Source organism: Rhamphochromis sp. 'chilingali' (genome assembly GCF_963969265.1).
Source record: "Rhamphochromis sp. 'chilingali' genome assembly, chromosome: 9".
NCBI classification, from domain to species: domain Eukaryota; kingdom Metazoa; phylum Chordata; class Actinopteri; order Cichliformes; family Cichlidae; genus Rhamphochromis; species Rhamphochromis sp. 'chilingali'.
This window is the reverse complement of record NC_137936.1, coordinates 25,196,092-25,217,942: the sequence shown is the minus strand read 5'-3', so window position 1 is coordinate 25,217,942 and position 21,851 is coordinate 25,196,092. Positions and strand designations below refer to the sequence as shown.

Here is a 21,851-nt window from a genome sequence, read left to right as displayed (position 1 = left end):
TGACCTTAAGAAGATAAAGCAGTGCAAAAACAGCTGCCTGCCATTTAGTAGTTACATAGGAACACAAGTAAATCAACAGACAGGGCTATTGCTCAACACATGTGACCTCTTAGAAGCGCGCAGGTGGGTGGGTAGATAATGTATGTACACTTCCCGTATAGAGGCGCATTCAAGACGAAGTGTGGAAAAGGGGGAAGAATTGTGTAACAGAAGTCTTCATGCATCTCTGACCATGAGGCTTACCTCAGGTCACAAAGGGGCACAGTCAGAGAAAAATTAGCAGCTCAGTCTTTATTTATTGCACGATGGATGGATGAATAGGGAACTCTGTTTTGCTTGTTCTCCAACGTTATGTGTAACCATATGTGTAATCTTTAATTAGACACATATTGGAGACATTAATGTTTCATTTAAACTTGTTGCGAAACACCCTGATTTGTATCCCATTCTGACACAGTTTGTGATAACGGTGTTGTGATTTAACCGTCTAACATGTCTGGTTAAAGCCAATCGGATTCAAATTAGTTTTTGAGCAATTAGTCATTTCAACCTCATGCTTTTGGTTAATGATTGCCTGACGTGACAGGTTAAATTGCTGTGTACTAAACTTCTTAGTAATCGACACCCTATGTAATAATTAAGAATAATAACCCTTATTACCACAGGTTTGTTGAGCGGGGGTATCACTACTTTAAACTTTTTTTTTTACTGAACTGGGCTCTAAGGAGGTCAGGAGGGAAACTATTTAGTGGATGGCAAATGGTTTACAATAACTTCATGTACAGCAGAGGGGTTTGTGGGACTCCAAATTATGATGACATTGTGTCAGTGACAACAATCTGATCATAAATGTTCAATGAACGTGAGAAAATGCAGAAAAGACCACAGAGCATTGTCATTGGATTATTGGATGCCCTGTGCATAAACAGATATACTCAGCAGCCATTTTATTAGGTACACATAGCTTAAAAGTACACTCTGTCCTCACAGTCCTACGATGAAACATCCTTTCATAAAGCAAATAAGGGAAGTTTTGACTCTGTGTTATGATTCATTTGAATGTCGCAGCTGGTTTTATTACACTGACAGGTGTTTCTACCACTTTGTTCATTGATATAAACTCAATGAAATCCAGAAACCTATTTGGGATTTTTAATATATAAAAAAATGAAATAAAATAAAATAAAATCTCCTTTACAGTTGCATTCTGTTTTTGGGATTTAAATCAGATATTTCCTGTGGCAGTTTACTTAGAACACATCCAAATACTGTGTGAAAGCCCTGATTTAAAAAAAGTCTTCAGCTGATTTGAAATGATTTCAAAAAAGTTTCATTCTCTCCGAGACTCAAAACAAACCATTAAGCTCCTGTTTTTCTTTTAACTCAAAAACAAAAAGAAGTTAAAATCTTTCCTCATCAGTCATACAAAGTGATAAATGTCAGACATAACACAAAACACACCAAAACTGAACTATGCTGACAATAAAACACAACCTTTCAAGGTTTGTGTTGACATGATGAAAATAGGACTGCTGTTATTCACTGCCCCATTTCTCAGTCGTTTATTCAGGGCCCTTGGCAGACACAACAGTAAAGAACTCTTGCTTTTGGTGGGGGGGCAAAAGTTCAGGGATAAAAGGGATCACTCGGGAGATTACTCCCCTGTACGTATCACGGATGCCTAGAACACAAACAAAGAGCATTATGTTGCTCAGCCTGTAGCTGCAGAGCGCATGTTTGTGTGAGAGCAAGTGCTTCTTTAACCTCACCCTCCCATTTGCCTTTTGCTTTACCAAATGAAGCATTAAGCTGCCTTTGTTTTTCCGTGTATGTATTCCCCTGCTACCATAGGGTTCTCCTTGTAGCTATTTAAATGAATCATCTCTTTTTTCAAGCATCCACTCAGCACAGTGTTTTTCAATCAGATTAGTACAGCACATTCTGTTCTGTTTCACTTCCTGATGACTGTGCAGCCCGTATCCCTGAATGAACTCACCCGCGTGCTTCTGGTTACACCAAGATACTCATTCAGACAGATGGATTCTTGCAACTGCCAGTCAGATTTTTGTACTTTACACAGTATTTAGCAAAATCTGTTAGACACCTATCAGATTTGCTGTTTACTGTTTTGTTTTAGCAAAGATTAAACGACTTTCCGATGCAAAGTGATAGGTAAGTAGTAGTAAGAAGGCCACAAAGTTCTAAAAATAAGTTACAACTGCATGTATAAAACAGCCACAGACCATTGATGTAACCTTTGACCATCTAATTTTCATTTGTCTTCTTCTTCTTTTTTTTTCTCGCCTGCCTGGGTGCTTTCACCAGAACAGAAACAAGATGTTCTTGATGTTTCAGGAAGGAAAACAACATCTCAAGCCATGTGTCACTATACATATCTATTCATGCATCTCAGTTCAGCCCAAGCCTGTTTAGTTCATTTTGACCTCCAGTTAAGCATTGCAGTGTAGGGGAAAAGAAGACAGACAAAGCAACCAGGACGCCACAGTTCACGAATTTTGGTAAAACAAACAAACCAACCTTTGCCCGTGCAGGAGTTGACCGTCCTGACATGGTGTTTTATTTTAGATAATCAGTACTATTATTTTAAGGGTTTCATGTGGGCAGTGACACATAGTGAGGTTGTGTTTTTACATCTTTCTGTTTCTGTGCTGTTTTTTTTCTTTAAATGTGAATAACATGTTCTAAAACACATGTGTGTGAAAGCTACTTTCTTCCGATAACCAGATGCTCAGAAGATTACTCACCCCAGCTGACAATATCCCTGTTGCGTTTGCAGAGTCAGGTTCACTTGTGTTATGTCACCTATATAATTAACAGGATCATCATGTTCCCTCTCAATAGCAGCTTGCTGTCTGCCAGCAGTGTGGTCAGACAGTATCCTTACCACCTATAATGGTGGGATTCATCATCTAGAGAGACGAGGCTCTTTGAGCATCTCGGTTCTATAAAGGAAAGTTTTCCTCTCGCTGTCTGACATGAACAAATTTTGGTTAAGTTCTCGTTAATGATTCACTCATAACATTAATTCGAGGCATATTTTATAATTTTTAATACAATAAATGTGATAAACATAGACACAAGAAGCAGCCATAAAGCATGTCAATGCCAACATCCTCAACCGCAAAAGCACAAAACAAGGCCATAAAAAACTTTTATTACCATGGATTTTAGGTTCTCTTATCCCCAAAGTAAATGTGTCAGTAAAAAATAAGTTCATCCTAGAGATGTGAAAGAGAAAACATATTAACCATGAATGTGATAATAAGCAAACACTTGCTTTAATCATGTATAATATAAAAAGCAATATAAAAAGCCTAGAAATGAGATAAAGGCTGTTTGAACACAAGATTTCATCAGCATGCAGAGTGTGCATCTGGGGTTTCCACATGACAAGAGCTTTCAGCCTCCTTACAGGCTGTTTAGGAGTCATGGTCAAAATATACTCAAACACATGCCCTTTGGAGAAGAACATGACCACTGTGAAAAGTTTGATTACAACATAAATCAACTCCTGCTGGGTTTTTATATATATCATTCTGATGATATTTTAAAAATATTATATTAAAATACTCTGTGTTGTGTCTCTCACATTCATCTCTTTTGGTGTGTGTTTAGTACTTCACTACTATTTTGACTTCTTGTATATTTCAGGTGAAAACTGTCTCTCCCTGATAACTGCGGTCTTTCTTGACCCGGACAAAATTTGACTTGCAAAGCATCCTTCATAAAATGCAATGCATTTCATGCTCACCTGAAGCAGGTTGCTACTTTAAGTTGTTATGTAACATTTTGCTTCACAGTGAGCACTTTAGATATGTGTTAGATGTGACACTTTTTTCTAATCCTGTTAATATGGAATGCATAATGAATCAAAACGACTTCAGTAACTAAATTACAATTTACAATTTTGAATATTTATTATTTTATTTTTCATGTGGATTTCCAGGTTAAAAAGCAACTGCCAAATTATAATGTGTTTATAGTGCCTCATTACATATAGTAACACTTAGACAATAGTATTTTTTTTTAGGTTTTTACTTTAATTAAACTTTGAAGACTTTAAGAAGAACTGTACTTTACAGTAAGTAATTTTCATTTTGTAATTTACTAGGATACAGTAGCAATTATTAGACTAGAGTAATGGCTTAGACAGGTTTAACATACTGGTTCTCTAGTGAGCATCCACATCAGAGTAAAATACTGACTGATTCACTACAAAATATGAAAACTATTGTATCGGGAGGTTAATGATTAATAATGATTTATAGGATGAGACAGGATTAGGCATATTCACCATCTGTTCTTGGTTTATTACATTGATTTATCATTCAGCACTTTGGCAGGGACTGCCATTATGTTCCCTCACAATGAGTACTTCTACTTTTAATAATGATTTATAATAATAATAATAATAATAATAATAATAATAATAATTTATAGGAACGTATAGTTCCCAAAATTTGACTTGCAAAACAAGAGTTAATAGAATATGATGCGCATCACTTGAATACCATCAGAGGTGGGACCAAGTCATTGTTTTGCAAGTCTCAAGTAAGTCTCAAGTCTTTATCCTCAAGTCTCAAGTCAAGTCTCAAGTAATGTCAGGCAAGTCAGAGTCGAGTCTCAAGTCACTGGTGTAAAAGTCCGAGTCAAGTCACAAGTCTGAAACTTTGAATTTCAAGTCCTTTCGATTCTTTAAAAAAAAAAAAAAAAAACGAAAAAAGCATGTTGCAGTTATGCTAAATGTAAATATTAGACCATGTAATTTTTAAATCTGTGTTTTTCTCAACACATGACAAAATAGTGAACTTAGAAAATATACACAAATTGTGAAATTGCACCTCTTTAAAATGCAGCTCAATTAAACCTAGCTCCAAGAATAATTTTCACCGACAGTTCTGAGATAAGCTGCATGTTATTCTTGGATGCGGTTGTAGGACCAGCTTTAAAATCGCATGACAAAAATATCATACACATTAAAAAAAACTGTATCACCAACGTAGCCTGGAAAACATTTGCTAGTTAGATGAAGTCAGCTATCTCATCGTAGCATATTTATATGCATATTTATAATCATACGGTTCTTGGAGTGAGTGCATACACTCATGAAGTTTAGTAACTTCAGGTCACTGCAACAAGCCCAGGTACAGTTTACCGACGGATGGGTACAGGACCTTGAAATGCACCGTGTAGAACGAAAGACCATCGTACGTATCATAAGTTTACCAGTCTCACAAATTGTCGTCATAAATACACATTCCTTAACCGTTTATTAATAGGACCTTTGAGCTCAACGGTAATTAATCAGTAGTGGAAATAATTTCTGGTACGCGTTACAGAAATGTAGCAGTGACAATAATACTGTATGCTGTAATCGTACTGGGCAATTAGTGATACAAAACAACTGTTTTATCCTGTGAATAAAAGTATATGTTTTTGTCAATGTACCATAATAACAGAGGCGAAACGCAATATTGTGTCAGGACAATTCACTATTTATGCACAATAAACAAAGGAGCATAGCGCGACAATTTCTGTTCAGCACCAGACTTGCTTGTAACCTATATCACTAATTATGTTATGAAAATGACGTATTAACTACTAAAAAACACTGACCTTCGTGTAAATGCTTGGAGCAGACTAACCTGTGAGCTGGAGTGTTCTGGGACGTTATATTTGATCTTTGAATGGCTGCAATCCAGTCGCGTCTTTGTTACTTCGGAAACATGGCTTGAACAATTTCTCTTCAACGACGTAATCCGATAACAACCGATCTCTTTACCCGTCGGCTTCCCGTGGCTGTCATGCGACCGGCTATTGCAGTTAATAATACAACAGCTTCTTGACATTTTTGTGTTTCTTTTTATCGCTGTATAACTGATTTTAATTGAAAGCCTGCGTGCGCTAGTACCGCTTGCCACGAGTTCCCAGAATCCTTTGCGGTTCTACCCGTGAATGACGTCACATTTTCAATCTCTATATAATATGCATGTTAAATTTTATATTTGGGGTAAAATATCAAGTCTTTTCAAGTAAACCGGTTCAAGTCCAATTCAAGTCCCAAGTCATTGGTGTAAAAGTCCAAGTCAAGTCACAAGTCTTAGAACATTTTTTCAAGTCAAGTCTAAAGTCATAAAATTAATGACTCGAGTCTGACTCGAGTCCAAGTCATGTGACTCGAGTCCACACCTCTGAATACCATAATACTAGAATCACACACAGCACCACCTGAACCGTGCTTATACATTTAAATGGACGCCTAACACACTGGCAGGACTTTTCACTGTTTGACAGCAAAACAGCTGTCGCCAAGATTTTACTTGCAAAGTTGCTAAAACAATAGCTTACACCACGTAGTGAGAATAGAGAATTAGTATGTAACATGAGGAGTTTGATTTTTATATCTAACTTGATTGAGTGGTATTTTTTTCCAACTAGTAAAAGATCTTCATACTTTGTTGCAAAGCCGTAAACACCACAATAATGTAAACACAGACTGTTTGGGAAAAGATGACAAATTATCTCCGCCCAGTAAAAATGCCAACATGGAAAAATACCACCAGGAATTAATAAAAGAAACAATAGTAGAAAAAAAACATGCATGCGCTTTTGTAGAAGTCCTTACCCTGAAATAAGTGACAGTAAACTGTCCTTTAAGCCATAAAAGTCTCCGATAAGTAAATATGCTACTCCCCCCCTCTTTTCTTTGTAAGTCTACAGAAACAGTGCGCTAATCCGTATCACCGCGCGTCTTATCGGGCAGTGAGGTGTGCTTTTACTTCGGTGATTACACATCCTCATCTGTGTCTGCAGGCGGGCTGTTACACAGTACTGTTGACGATACGTGTCGTCAGCTGAGCGGGGAGGACAGCCTGCTGCGGTACAGGCTGTTCCCGGCCTGGCTGTCTCGGCACGGAACGGGTTACAGGTCAGGGTGTCTATTGGAACACAGTGTTCTCATCAGCAGCGGCAGCGGTACAGCTACAGTACAGCCGGAACATTGTGTTACTTTGTGGCTGCTTTCCAAGACCTGCCCTTAATTTTACTCTAAACGTCCTCCCACAACTCTACTCGTTTCGACGCCCCCCCCCCTCTTTCTCTCTCTTTTCTTTCTCTGTGTGCTTCTCTGCCTCACTACCTCCCCGGTGTCATTTTGAAGTCTGAGCTCCATGTGGCTACTACTACACCGGCAGGTTTATCGTCACCGGCAAAGACGGAGATTAAAAAAAAGAGAGCGGGAAGGAGGGATAACTAGACTGAAAAAGCGCTGCTTAATAACCACATGGGCAGAACATTTAGTACCATGGATATGAGATGAGAAGGGCGGGCTTGAATTAGGTGAAAGAGACGCGCTTTTCCAATTTACCGACCGACTCGCTGAAGAAATTATTATTATCGGATCACAAGAACATGTAAGTGATTTCATTTACTCCTCTTTATTCTGCTGCTGACGGACTTAATTAAGGAGCTAATTAAGGCATATTCATGCCTGGCTGAGTTAAACTGACACTTGTGATACATCGTGAAGGTTTAGCCTTCATTGTATTTAAAGACTGCTTTTTAAAAACACACACACACACACACACACACACACACACACACACACACACACACACACACACACACACACACACACACACACAAAATAAAGGCTGATAAGGCACTGTGCGCGCGCGCGCGTGTTTGTGGGGGGTGGTGGGGGTTAATAGGTGAAAGTGTGTGTGTGTGTAAATGTGGCACTTAGCTGTGGGTCCCTGTGGAAGGGAAGGATGAGGATAACAGTTTATATCTAGACTACGTGGAAGCCTAGGTGTACCTACATAAATTACAGGTTGTGTAACTGTTTCTGAGAATTACACCAGCAACTCTGGCGCTCGAGCATTTATTTTGGAGCACTTAAACATTACAGGATATGATGGTGGCCCCTTGAATAACTTCAAATACACGGGCGTCCCCGCACGGGTAGTTTGATTTGAGGCTCAAGCAGAGGTGGCCTTGTAAAACAGAGGCTGAGGCGACATCCCAGAGATGAATCAAACTGCCTCAAGGTAGATACGGAATATAGATAAACTGGTTGTTGTTGTTTTTTAAAAGCACTGAAATTTACGATATATTGTTTTATAAAAAAGGGGGGTTCTCTGTTACCTTTTAACAAAAAAAATCTATTTTTAAGGTTTGCAGTGTCAAATTTCGCGTCAAATCTATTTTTGCCAGCATTTTCAAAAAGTCAACTCCTGTCGCTTTTTAAACTCTGCAAAGGGTTGTTGGGTGAAAGGGAAAAATCCCGTATGTCAAACAGTGCTTTGGTTCAGGATGTCTGTTTGCCATGCACATTGTGTACTCACACGTTCACATATTAATCAGCAGACTACGGATATGAGGCAGAACGTACAGATAGGCTGAAGTGTGTGTGTCTTTGTCTTAATGTGCTCTGTTCCTGTATTCCTCTGCAAAGTAGCTGTACATGTAGTCTACATGCCATCATCTCTGTGCTGTCACTGCTTGTGCAATGTTCCTCTTTACATTGTTAGATATAGTTGGATATTTATCATAAAGAAAAAGCAAAAGCTAAAAGGGTCAAATTGATAGAACACACAACTTTTACTTGAAATGATGCTAATATATGTCTGCATTCACCTACTTGTTTTACCCTATTTAAATCATATGTTAATCTAATTGTAAATATAGGTTCTGTTTGACTTGTTTAAATCACCTTGTTTTGGTTTAAAAATTGAAACTGGGCTGTACGTGAGGGGGTCTCAGATTGGTGAACACCGACAGGCTTTGCCAGCGGGGGAACTGTGAATAGAAGGAACATTGTGTACAGACACACAAATGCACACACACATGCACGAGATACATCTAAAACCAAATCCATCAGATATCAAAGACACAAGACAAGATGCTGCTAATGAAGGATGGACAGTTTGTGGTCAGTGCACAAACACTTTGAGGGGAGACACAAGGCTGAAGAACCAGAACAAACAGTGCAAATGTCAGTAAAACAGATCTTTATGGTTTCATCTTGTGGTTTGAGGCACTCAGGTTGCACCATAGTTTACGTTTCCTAAGATCTCATTTAGTATGAGGTCAATTTCTTTATCGGTATTCAGTACACTGGACATGTTGCTTATTGCTGAGACTCAGACCAAGTGCTGTTGCTTAATGTTAGTTTTTGCAGGCTCTTTGTCGCCACAGCAGAACATAACGTAAGACAGGGCGACTGATGGAAAAATCGAGAAAACTGATGCAGGGTAGGCGAGCTGCTGCTCCTCTCCAGTAAAACAACATGCCACCCGAAGAATGGTTATTGCCTCAAATAAAGTCTGTGGAAATTTTAGAACTGTCGTCTGATCAGCAGCTGTGTCCTTGTCACTGCATCCCTCACGTTACTCTGAATGGACACTTGCACTTTTTATTTTGACTATTTGAAACAGTCTGTCCTGACAGCCCTACCTAAACTTGAGCTAGAAACGTGGTGCGATGTGAGAAGATTTCTGCTTGTGACATCACTGAGATAATCTTGTATCTTCAACATCTCTGCTTAAAAAACAGGCGATACAAAGGTTGCCTTCACATAAAATCCCCTTTCTCACGGCTTCCCAGCATACAGTCAGCAATCTAATCATCAAAAACCAAAGCAGTTGAAGTCAAATATTTTCTTTATTTGCTCATTCTAAAACAAATATGTTTACATTTGCTTGTCAGTGGGAAAAATATAAATTTCAAGTATATTGCGCAATACGTTATTGTGCTGCTCAAAGATTCGCTGCACTGTAGAAGGCTTATTTAAAAATAAATAAATAAAGGAAAGACCTTAATTATGTTCAGATGAAGTATAACTCTATGAGTCCAAACTGGCTTGATACCAAGAGGCCATTTTAGCTCGAAATGGTATACTTCTACATATAAAAACATTTTAAAGGAAGCGTTTTACAAAGGAGATGCAGCACTGTGGTGCAGCCTCGGCAAAGAAGACCACCGTAACGACCCTTCTCCCCCCACATACCCTCATAAAAATCAGTTTGCCACTGCATTAATTGGTTTACTTGACCACCCATTAAACAATAAATAACACCATAGACAAAAAAACATGTCTTAGTGTTTAAATGACAAAGGATTGCAATAAATACATAAATTATTCAACAATACTCTGTTAGAGATTCTCTCACATTAAAAAATACAGCTGTTGTTCTTTGCATGTGGGGCTTCTGTAATCTAACTACGGAGCCCCAGTGAGGCGACGGTTCTATACTATACTCTACACTTCTCATTCTTTGACCCTACCTAAGTAGCTTTGAATGATTCACAATTCCTTATTTATGTCCTTATGGTGGGGCCATTGGCGCATCTCCAATGTTCAACCATATAAGAGATGTCATACTAAGCCTGAGCTTTTGGTGTTTTACAGGCATTACTTGCACATATGCTCATCTCATTTTTTTGAATCTTTAATAGCCATTTGTATGAGAGAAACTAAGGAAAAGCTTAATAGGTCTCCTTTAAGAGAGTTTTATAGTTATCACTGCAAAATGTGCCAATAGGAGAGCCTAATTAGAAGCTTCTCTTTTTGTTAGGAGACCAAAGGGTGTTTGCTTAGTTTGCCTCTCTGGACAGTGTGTTTCTGAGTGTGGTAAAGCCCCCAAAACGTGCTAGCCTTAGTAACATCCCTAGCACAATGATATGTGAGAAAGTGTTAATGTGTCAACAGCTGCATATGATAACAATCACCAAACAGTGTTTGCCAACATGCTTAACATAACTATGTGGCCTTTTTTCAAACAATGTCAACATTATTGTGCCAGAGGAGATGGTAGTTTTGTGTATGGGGGAAGCAGCATGCAGACAGTGATTGCTGCTTTGATGAGAGAAGCAACATGTCCAACATGTCATTACAGTTTTTATGGGTCTGGCAAAGCTGCTATTGAAATTATTGCCAGCAAGCCTTTCATCAGGCTGAATATTAAGTGTTTTTGATATAGAAAGGTTTTTTTTTAACAGCAAGTTTATTATTTGTAATTTGCCATCTTTATACTTTTGAATTTAGCCAGTTTACGTATTTGGCTGCTTGTGTTTCCACATTTTGTTAAAACTATTTTTGTCCAAATCTAAAGTACTTTGGTATGAAGAAACCGAAGCTTTGTATCGTCTCTGGTTTAAAACATTTCCAATAATCTTTGAACTCTAATATTTTCGGTTAGGTATCAGTGCTTGTACTGTCAGCAGCATAACAGAAATTCACATGACACCTAGTTGTGTGAAATTTTTAATCTGACATCGATGCCGCTCTTGATTCACAAGAGACAATGTTTGAGCTGTATCACATTACCAGAGAAAGCCAGACAGTGTGGGGCCTCATGTTGTGATATTTTATTAGTGTATCACCTCAGATCCTTGACTGAATTCAACACTTTTAACTGTGTCATCATAAACACTGGGAAGATCATGTGGCTGTTTAGGATGCTGCAGGTTTAGCGTTGCGGTGTGTGTTTCCCCTGTGCATGTGAGGCTTTTAGATGGAAGGCTCTGCTATGTTAAAAAGGCTTTTTTTAAAATAAACAGTAAAACTATGCGAATGTGGTTCTGAAGAATTCATTTTGGTGTCCAATAAAAATCCAGATGTGTTTATATATTTTTCCAAGCACACACAAAGGTCATTAAGTAATGGTCTTGGAGATACACACTTTGCGAGTACTCCGTGTACTCTGTAAGTACAGAGCGTGCTACAAAATAAAATGAGTGAAGTGAGCAACTTGCTGTTTGCTTTCACTTAGATTCACAGTTATGTAATTACTTTATCTGTTGGGGGGGGATCAGAAAAGGTGCCATAGCCTGCAAATGTGTTTCTCTTAAAGCTGGGATCAATGATGATGTGGATGCTGCTAACAATAACTGTAAATGTATTTCTTGTACAAGATACTGATTTAGAGCATGTGTCCCTAAAATAGCTTCAAGTTATATAAGGTGAAGTAACAGTAATATTCGGTGGGTGGATTATGGTGATCACATTGATATTTTTATCCTATATCCTGATTTTTCTAGCCCTGCTCCGCAAATTTGATCTATATTATGCATAATTTTCCTGTTTAAACATGAGATGCAAGGAAATTTAATGACCAAGCAGTCAGTCAGATAGCTAACATCTACGCTTGTGTGTTTGTATCGTTGGCAGTGTTATACTATCGGTTTTCCGCGTGCAGAAATGACAACTGATCAGGATTTGCCAATGGATCACCAGTCAGCCACAGCCCTATTTGCTGCAAAGGGCATTGATGTAACAACCAATAAAGACCAAGGAGTTATCAAGGTATTTACAATACTGTCATCATGTGACTGTTGACATTCATTCACAAGTAGGACTCATTTTTCCACCATATGGAACATCATGTTTTTTTTTTATCTGTTCCCTTTTAGATCTAGGAGTTATCTTTTTTATTTTCTTTGTTAAATGGTAGAAGCTTTTATTGTTAAAGGAGACACTTGTCTTTCTTTCTGCAGGTTATAAAGCGTGCAGGGGTAGATGGAGACAGGCCCATGATTGGGGACAAAGTAATGGTTCACTACACTGGGAAACTGGTCACTGGGAAGAAATTTGACTGTAGTCGAGAGCGCAAAGAGCCCTTTTGTTTCCATGTGGGCAAAGGTAGGTGACTGGCATGACTGTCTCTAACTGTTGATAAATTAAAGGTAAATGCAGTATTGTATTATATTTTGCTACCAAGGAGCCAGTCTTTGTAATTCTGTACCTTTAAGTAGTTTCAACCAATAGTTCTCCAGAATTTTGGAAGGTCTTTCAAAGATGTTCATGATGTATATTTCCTTCACTTATTTTCAGTCCAGTCCTTTAATTTACATAAAAAATTCAACTACTATGCCAGTTTGAGAGGCATAGTAGTTTTGCAGCAACACACTACTGAAAACTTGCAACCCAATATCACAGCAAAATGTATAATTCATATGTCGGTCCACCGTATCCATTTCACACTTTACTTTTTCAAAGTGTGACATGGACGTGCATACAGAAGTCGCAGTACCAGCAGGGGGAGATAATATACTTAAAAGCAAGAACTAGCTAGTGAGTAAGGAAGGTATGAACTGTATTCCAGGGCTCTTAATTGCCACTAATGATTAAGGTAGGCAGGCAATACGTATTTACATGTAAATGTGTTAGCAATGTCTGTTTAAACACTTTCCTGTGATTAATTTCAAGTTGGACTGAAATAAAATATCTTCTGACGATGCATGTCAGATCCTTGTATTAACTCCCACATTTGCTTAATTTAATCAGATTAGTTTACCTAAGCAGTATATATGGAAAGATGCAAGGCTCTCCATTTCACGCGAAAACAAAATCAGCCTGTCAGAACTTTGATTTTTTTACGCATTAAAAAAAAAAAGACATATAATTTTAATAAGTAAGCTTTAGAGATGCTGGCTGATTTGTTGAACTCTTTCAGTCTTTAAGCTAAGCTGGATATTTTATATTTACAAATATCAACATTTTCATGTAATCCTCAGCAAAATGATCGGTTTGAAATGTGTGCAGGAAAAATTGTTGCTTTAAATTTATATATCTGAATGATGTAATATAACCTTTGAACTTATCGAACGAGCCAACAAAGTCTTGTTTAATTGTTTAAATATTTTTGATCTACTCACAGGACAAGTCCTCAGGGCTTGGGACATTGCTGTGTTGTCCATGCAGAGAGGAGAGGTGTGCACACTGCTGTGCAAACCCGAGTATGCTTATGGAGCTGCTGGAAATCCTGACAAAATTCCTCCCAGCTCTTCAGTAGTATTTGAGGTAGGCATGTCACATTAGCGCTGTCATTTGTGTGACGCATTAATCCAGCATTGCACTGAGGGCCTTAATTTAGGAGCATGTCTCTGCAGATGGAACTCGCTGGTCACAAAATTAACTTGTCTATTTTAATCCCCCTCAGTCATACAGCCAGCATAGTTTCATATACCACCTTTACGAGTGTGTTTGGGGCTCAGTGACACTACAGTTCAGATCTTCTCTTTCCTGAATAATCAGTGTTAAGTATAATTTAGTTTTCTGATCTGCTTTTCATGTTGGCCCCATTAAATGCAATATATTCATGAAAAAGGATTGTTTTACTCTCCCAGTTGGTGATTCAACTCAGTTCAGCTTTCACTTTGTAGGCTCATCAAATGTTGCTTAAGCAGACATAATCAGCTAATAAATTTATCAATATATGTTTTTTATTTATACCCTTAAAAGAGAGTATAAAGGATTATAAAAAAACATTACCAAGTTTTGCTCTCATTGAAAAAAATACACATACACTGAAAAAGTATGAACTACTTCAGTATTTAGCACATATGAGAGAGCTGGATATGCACTGCGTAGAATGCTCCACATTCGGTGGTTTTCTGGTTGTTCATATTGTTTCACGTACTCAAATTGTGTGCACATGTCTGGTTTTCATGTGCACAGGTTTTGAGACTACTGGGACATCATACTTAACCCCAAACCTGACAGAACTTTGAAGTTTGCATTCCAGCCAAACACCAAGAGAGACTTGGGTTTGCAGATGTAGTTAGTTATCCTTAAAATACTTGAGCATTTATAATTTTTTAAACATATATATACAGAAAAAGTTAAATTTAATATTCTTTCCCAACTTTAAACTGATCTACAGTGAAATAAAACAGATAAAACTGATGTTTTCATACGTGAGACTTGGTTTTCTTAGCTAGCTGGCTAGTTATGACATAGAAGGCATAGAAACAGTATGTGTCTGGTTACACAGTGTACTTGCTTCATTTCTTATTATTTCATTACCATAAGTCATTAATTTTTTTATTTTCAGTGATAACTCCTACTTATTTTTAGTTATGTATTAATTCACCTCCCACACCTACTGAAAGTTCTGCAGAGCTGTAATTTTGTATTTTGCGTTGTCCCACCATTTGTATAGTGATGGCATTTCTATGTTCACACAGTTGGAGCTAATTAAGTTTGAAGGCGAGGTACTTACAGGCGATGGTGGAATTGTGAGAAGAATAAAGGTCAAAGGGGAAGGTTACACTAATCCCAACGATGGATCAATTGTGAACGGTAATGACATGATTTGTTTGTTCATCAATAATTGGCATTGTGCCAGGTTGATAAACAATCTGCATAGTAATTGACAACATCATAGATTAAATTGTGCCCTGTGTCTCACAGTGCACCTGGAGGGAAGGTGTGGTGACCGACTGTTTGACTGCAGGGACGTCAGCTTTATTGTTGGTCAGGCTGAAGATAAAAGCATTCCTCTGGGAGTGGACCGAGCCATGGACAAGATGCAGAAAGGAGAGTGCTGTTTACTTTACTTAAAACCAAAGTAAGTTCCTAACAAATGTAAAAATGTCATGTCACTTTGTTAATGAAATACAATCAGTAATTAGTTATGTGCGCTTTGTTTATTATTATCTCATGAAATTTTTATTTAAGGTGTCTTAACTGTAGGACTGTAGGTTCCTTTATGATGATAACTTTAATTTAATTATTTTATATCTCATTTTTATTTCATAAATATCAAAGCTATTAAAGCTTTTTTTCATGTAATTTTATTGTATTTTTCAATATTTCTCAATAATTTAAAAAAAAAAAACAATATTAGTGATAAACATTAAATATAATGAAGTCACTTATCAGCTAACAAAGGAAGAAACCTTAAAGGAAATATTTTCTCAATATCTGGTTCAGAGCTCTCTATTTTTGCAGATGTAAACAGACTTTTCACTGATATAATAAAATCTTTCTTTTACACTATTAAGGTTACGATTACATACAACATTTGCATTTTTTTGGTTTATTTAAACCTTTCCATTAAGTACTACACACCATTTTTTCGAGCATATATGTCAGTGCATATCATACATATAAGTGTGTATGTTCTGTATGTTCTGCAATTGATTTATATTTATTCGAAACACTCAAAATATATGCCCTGTATCCATATTCAACTTCACTGAAAGCAGTTGTCCAATGATATCATTCAGAAATTCAGATCTAAAAAAAAGTTAAATAAAATTCCTTTGATGTCATTTCAAAGGGTTTGTGTGTTTATTAGAAATGTTTGATGGTTATAGCATGTGGGGAATTTTCAGCAGCAGTTTCAAATCATGTCACAAATTGGAGCTTGAATGTCAAGTGGTTCGGGTCAACTGTTGACACAGATGTTGGTATGCAGAAATGGCATGCTTCAAAATAGTAATTATTGGTTAGTATAATCAGGTGGTCATTTATATGCTTACAGGTATGGTTTTGGAAGCGAAGGCAAACCAGAATACAAAATAGGACCAGACAAAGACATCGTATATGAGATTACTCTTAAAGACTTCCAAAGGGTGAGCACTAGTTTCTACATAATAAGATGAGATGAGACTGGAATAAATGTTGTTTGACAAATGTGTTTAAGTAAATGGAATAAATGTGTTTAAGTTTAGTTGGAGGCAAACTTGATCTCATAGATTTTATAGACATATTTTCAGTTCACTAACTCCAATTAAAAAAAGTCATTATGCTCTTTCTGTGTTTTCACAAGGCTAAAGATTCCTGGGAAATGGACTTGAAAGAAAAGCTAGATCTGTCTGCTGAAGTAAAAAGTAAAGGGAATCAGTATTTTAAGGTACAGCTCCTGGTGCTCACTCAAGCCAGTAAATGATTTATTTATTTATTTTTAGATCTTAGATTTATAAAGATATATTCTGTTCCTTCATCAGGCAGGGCGGTATTACCAGGCAGTCATCCAGTACCAGCGCATCATTTCTTGGCTAGAGATAGAGTATGGTACCGGAGACATGCAACAGAAGAAGATACAAGATTATATTCTGACTTCCCACCTTAACTTGGCCTTGTGTTTCCTGCGATTAAAAGAGTTCACACAAGCAGTGGACAACTGCAACAAGGTGAGCTGATGTCTGCCCATCTCCTGTACGTGTAGCTGATGAATGTTTAACTACTACTATACTATTACTGTACTGTTCATTTATTTTGTGTCCGTTAAAGGTCATTGAGCTTGATGAAAACAATGAGAAGGCTTTGTATCGTCGTGGGGAAGCCCGGCTCCGCCGCAATGAGTTCAGCCTGGCCTTGGCAGACTTTCAGCAAGTACTGCAAGTCAACTCAGCAAACCGAGCAGCTCGTGCTCAGATTTCCATTTGTCAAAGCAAGATTAAGGAACATCATGAAAAAGACAAAAAGACCTATGCTAACATGTTCCAGAAATTTGCAGAATGGGACGCCAAGGTCTGTAGACAAATTTAGAAAGTCAGCATGACTTGTTTTTGTGTTTTTCTCTTTTCCTTTCCTTTCTTTTTTCTTTTCTTTTCTGACATGTTTATGATCCTTTCAAGTAAATGTACTTAAAAATACTTAAAAAAATAAGTAATAATAATTAATAATAATAATGTAATTAATCTAACAAATATTCATATAGCCCCATTTAAAACACTTTTTTTCTGATGCTTTCCTGGCACCGATAGCAACTAAACTTCAGAACTGTTAGAAAGTGGGGAAGACAATTTTACATTTTTCATCTTTTAAGGACAACCACATTCTGTCACACCTGTCAAAACGTTTGCATTTACAACTAGTTTTCAGCCATTTCGTATTTCATGATGTGAGATACTCGTGCACTCTGAAGACATCCACCACTATGTGCTAGAATAATGTCAGAATGATTTGGTGTTTACTACACGAGCCATAGATTTAAAAGTTTTACATTAGAAGGATGTTTTAAAAAATGTTTATGTTTATTTATTTGTAAAATTGTCTGGCTGGATTGTCCATGTACTTCTTCAATGTTATACTGACCTCTAGTGGTTAGGTTGATTCTTTCACCCATTGATCTCTGTTAAAGTAAGGTAAAATGCCATGTGCAAAAAAGCAAGATTACATAACAATATTAACTGCATGTATCTAAATGATGATGTCAGTTTATGCCATTGGACGACACGGCCAAACTCACTGGCTGTGTAGAGTCCATGATTTGATTTTTCTTTTCACAATATTTCTATCAGTTTTCCTTTATAGGAAATTATCTTAATGTATATTTTTCAGTCATTTGCAATTCAACTGAAGCCCTGTATCTTCTGAACAGACTGGGAAGACAAAGAGAAGGCGGGATGACAGTGCGAGGACCAGCTTCAATGGTGAAGTGAGCATTAAACAACGCCGGAGGAGTCAGGAATGCCCGTCGTAATGGGGACATTTGAAAGGGATAAGAGAAAGCCTCTTTTTGCTTTCCAAGTCCAGGGAGCAGAGGCAAGAATGAAGATGAAAAAAAGCCTCCAAACCAAACCCTTTTTTTTATCCCAAAATCCAGCGTGACCATTCCTGCATATAAAGCAGACTGTAAGCAGGGACATTTGCAAGCCAAACAGCCTTTCCCCTGTCACAAGGACTATTGAACTGCTGGAGCGTACCTTCCAGTGGAGACAGAAACATTGAGTTAAGACTGGCAAACACTTTTAGCCCTCACCTTTTATCCTGAAAGAATATATTTTTATTTTCCTCAAAATGCAAGAAACACAATTACTTTGTCCTTAGGCTACTGTGTTGAAGTGCCTCCACAGTGTTTCTGATTGTAAAACCACGTTCATGATCTGTATTTGTTTTTAAGCCTGTTTGGAGCAGCTGCATGCATCACAAGGTGTTTTTGATTCAGACTTGAACTTTGCTAATTTTATATGTGCAATATGTACCTTTGGTGTAACAAGTCCTGTTAGTATGGTGAGTTAAAAAAACAAACAAAAACAATAAATTCTGTATTTTTGCTTTGGCCAAAACTTAATACTGTCATAAATAAAATAAGCTGAAGAAAATCCTAGTTGCTTTTCTGAAATGTAAAATTTACTGTATTTGGTTATTGCGTGTAACTTCTGCTTTCTGTGAAGCCAAATTAGTTTTGGTGTTTATCAACACCTGCAAGACTTTGGCATGGAGTGCCTATTTTTACATATAAAATTCAAATTTAGCTTTTGTGTTTCGGGCAAGAATTATTTATTTTCCTAAGATGTGTCTGAAAGTGGTCATGCACTAAAATAATTTATTCCTGTTTTGAGGTATTCTTAAAGACATGAGTCAATAACGCACACTTTATTTTGTAAAAAGACACTTTGGTATTGTAATTGATCAAGTAAAAAAAAAGCTGACAACTAGCTAGTCATAGATATCAATATTTACTAAATAATAAACGATATTGTGCAGCACGCAAGATAGACAGCGCACAGTGTGCTTTGAGGCAGCAGCCAAGAAAGCTTTAGTCCGCGTCTGTGAATACCCATGTGTGCATACCTGTGTGGATCAGCATGCTTGCATTCCAAAGGTTTCTCCATGTAATGATCTGCTAGGGAGTGTGGGGGGGCCACAGCCCCGTCCTCCAGGGTGTGAAGCGGGTATGGAGGAGATCAAAACTCCAGACATCCAGAGGCCCCCAGAACACAAGAGACCATGGAAGACCAACAGAGGGGCAGCCGCGCCACTGTTCCAGTAAGAGCTGAGGAGAGTCCCAGATGAGGGCTCGCCCAGCAGCCGCGGAGCAGTAAGTCTGTTTAACTGATGGCAGCTGTAAAAACATTAAAGGCGAAATAATCAAACTGTATATAAAATTGAATATTTCTCCTACTGAGCTTGAGTTGAATTTAGTGAATAAGGAGTCAGTCTTTCTTCTTCTGGTGCATTCATCATATTTTCTGACCTGTTTACTCTTATCAGGCTAAAGGCATAACTTTTAGAGCACATAAAATCATAATTTAGAAGGTAAATACATGAAGCATTCATTTTGCAGTCTTTTTCACCATATAGAAACGTATTTTTTAGAATGTGATCAGCTATATTGGTGCAGTCTGGAAACAGGTTTTTCTTTATCTCGACAGTGTGAATGTGTATCAGACAACTGTCCACTTTGGTAACTGTAAAACCAACACTGTTTTCTTTTCATAAAATATCTGGACAGAGTCTGGACAATAATATTGAAATGTTTTATAAACATTGGCTGGTTCAGAATGAAAACCTTAGCTATCTTAAATATGTTGTGTAAAACAATTACCTGTATGTGTGTGTGTGTGTGTGTATGTGTGTGTGTGTGCTAGTCTATATTATTGTTGTGTGGTTTGTAAGCAGATTGTTGCTAAATGTTTTTAACTACTGCTGGCTCTAAACATTTAAACAGTTTGTGCAGTGTTGAATAGTAGTACTTTTTTCTAGCTTTTATAAATTGTACATCGTAATGTACGTACTATTTAACCACACTTTCAGCTACATCTGAAAGATCTGTAGAACTTAGAAGTGCTGGAGAAATTTTGGCCTACAAGTGAAAAAACAGTGGCTTGGCTAATGTGAGATTAGAGATATGACATAAAATATGTTCATATGTATTTGGAAGATCGTTGCCATGTAGACATAAGATATATTTTCACACAAAACCCCCGCAAAATACATATGGTACCTTTGTTCATGTGTTCTTCATATATATATATATATTTTTTTACACTCTAAAACCAAACAAATAAATAAATTAATTAATCTGTTGTATTCAAATAGACAGATCATCTTCTAGGCCACTATTTTATAATCTAATTATATTTTTAAAGAGCACATTGATAAATAGGGAGACATTTTTCGTTGAGACACTATTAATCAGATTAATCAAATACACAGTTACCGGCCAGTCCATTAGGCACACCTCCAAATATGGGGTTACACCCACTTTTGCCTCCAGAACGGCCTTAGTTCTTCATGGCATAGATTCAACATGATGTATGTATTTTTATATTTGAAATTTAGAACAAGTCTTTGAAAAAGATCTATCTAGCCATCCATTTTCTTAAGCTTATATCATTGTGTGTCACAGGGGGGCCCTCTGAATGAGGGTCACCAGTTTATTACATGGCTTGAAAAAAAGTCTCAGCAACATTAATTACACACCTGGCTTTTAACACGTTTCATCATCTACCTGTTGAATTCGGGTCCAGTTTTCACACAGTCTGAGCTCTGTACAGATAAAAAAAAAGGAAAAAGCTGTTTTATATTCAATAATGGTGTCCAGGCACTAAAGTGGGACAGTAATCCTTTGTGTTAGAAGCTTCTGTAGATTTGTTTTTCTGTGTGGCTGTGGCCAGCTAACCTGTGTTAGTTCTGAAGGTTACCACTCTTTCAGCCAACTGCAGTCTACAGTATATAGGCAGATAATATGTGAGCCATTAGAACTGCTAACCAACCCCTAGGTGGTACTGGTAAGACCAGTATAAAGGATAAATTTGGCTTTAGCGTTACTAAAGAGTGTTAAATTCAAACTGATGACTCCTCCTAAAGCTCTTCTACTGTAGAAGCAAGTCCTGTAGCTCAGCAGCTGTGCTATAATCTACTGTATACGGGTACTTTCTGGGGCAGTTGTCTAAAGGAAATTTCATTCCAGTGGTACTGTATCATAAAAACTGTGCATACAAAATATCTAGCCAATTCAGATACAAATACAGTGATACATTTCTAACACTATCCTTAGTGATTCAAAATTTTCCCATAATTTACAATTAATAATTATTCAGGGCTGTGTCTCTCTTTTATATCTCTGCTGTTATCCAAGTCTTAACCTGGTAGTGACCATGGATATCACAGTCTGTCCTTACTCCAGCATCCATCACCTGGAACTGTACCACAATACTACAAAGTACCCCATGTTCACTGTCCCACATAGCCTTTGAAAAACACAAAAGTACCACAATTTACCTTGCTCTCAGACATTATGTCATTGGGAAACAACCTACTTTAGAAACACATCAACTGTTCAGGTAAAAAACATAAATTACATTAC

General features: G+C 37.3%; 1 protein-coding gene across 1 annotated transcript; it reads left to right on the top strand.

The window, feature by feature from the left end:
* The first annotated feature begins 6,900 nt into the window (after positions 1 to 6,900).
* On the top strand, positions 6,901 to 18,873 carry fkbp5 (FKBP prolyl isomerase 5). Its single transcript, XM_080890354.1, has 11 exons — positions 6,901 to 7,433; positions 12,194 to 12,328; positions 12,520 to 12,664; positions 13,683 to 13,825; positions 14,992 to 15,106; positions 15,218 to 15,374; positions 16,293 to 16,383; positions 16,581 to 16,664; positions 16,759 to 16,944; positions 17,045 to 17,284; positions 18,138 to 18,873. Exons 2-11 carry the CDS (start codon positions 12,224 to 12,226, stop codon positions 18,237 to 18,239), a joined length of 1,368 nt encoding a protein of 455 aa, XP_080746480.1. The 5' UTR covers positions 6,901 to 7,433; positions 12,194 to 12,223; the 3' UTR covers positions 18,240 to 18,873.
* Positions 18,874 to 21,851: the final 2,978 nt, after the last annotated feature.

Excerpts from the sequence above, each read along its gene's own strand:
- fkbp5 (XM_080890354.1), top strand. The coding sequence starts at position 12,224 with ATGACAACTGATCAGGATTTGCCAATGGATCACCAGTCAGCCACAGCC. Across the intron at positions 12,665-13,682 it reads TTGTTTCCATGTGGGCAAAG|GACAAGTCCTCAGGGCTTGG; the intron begins GTAGGTGACTGG and ends ATCTACTCACAG. Across the intron at positions 16,945-17,044 it reads CAGTGGACAACTGCAACAAG|GTCATTGAGCTTGATGAAAA; the intron begins GTGAGCTGATGT and ends TGTCCGTTAAAG.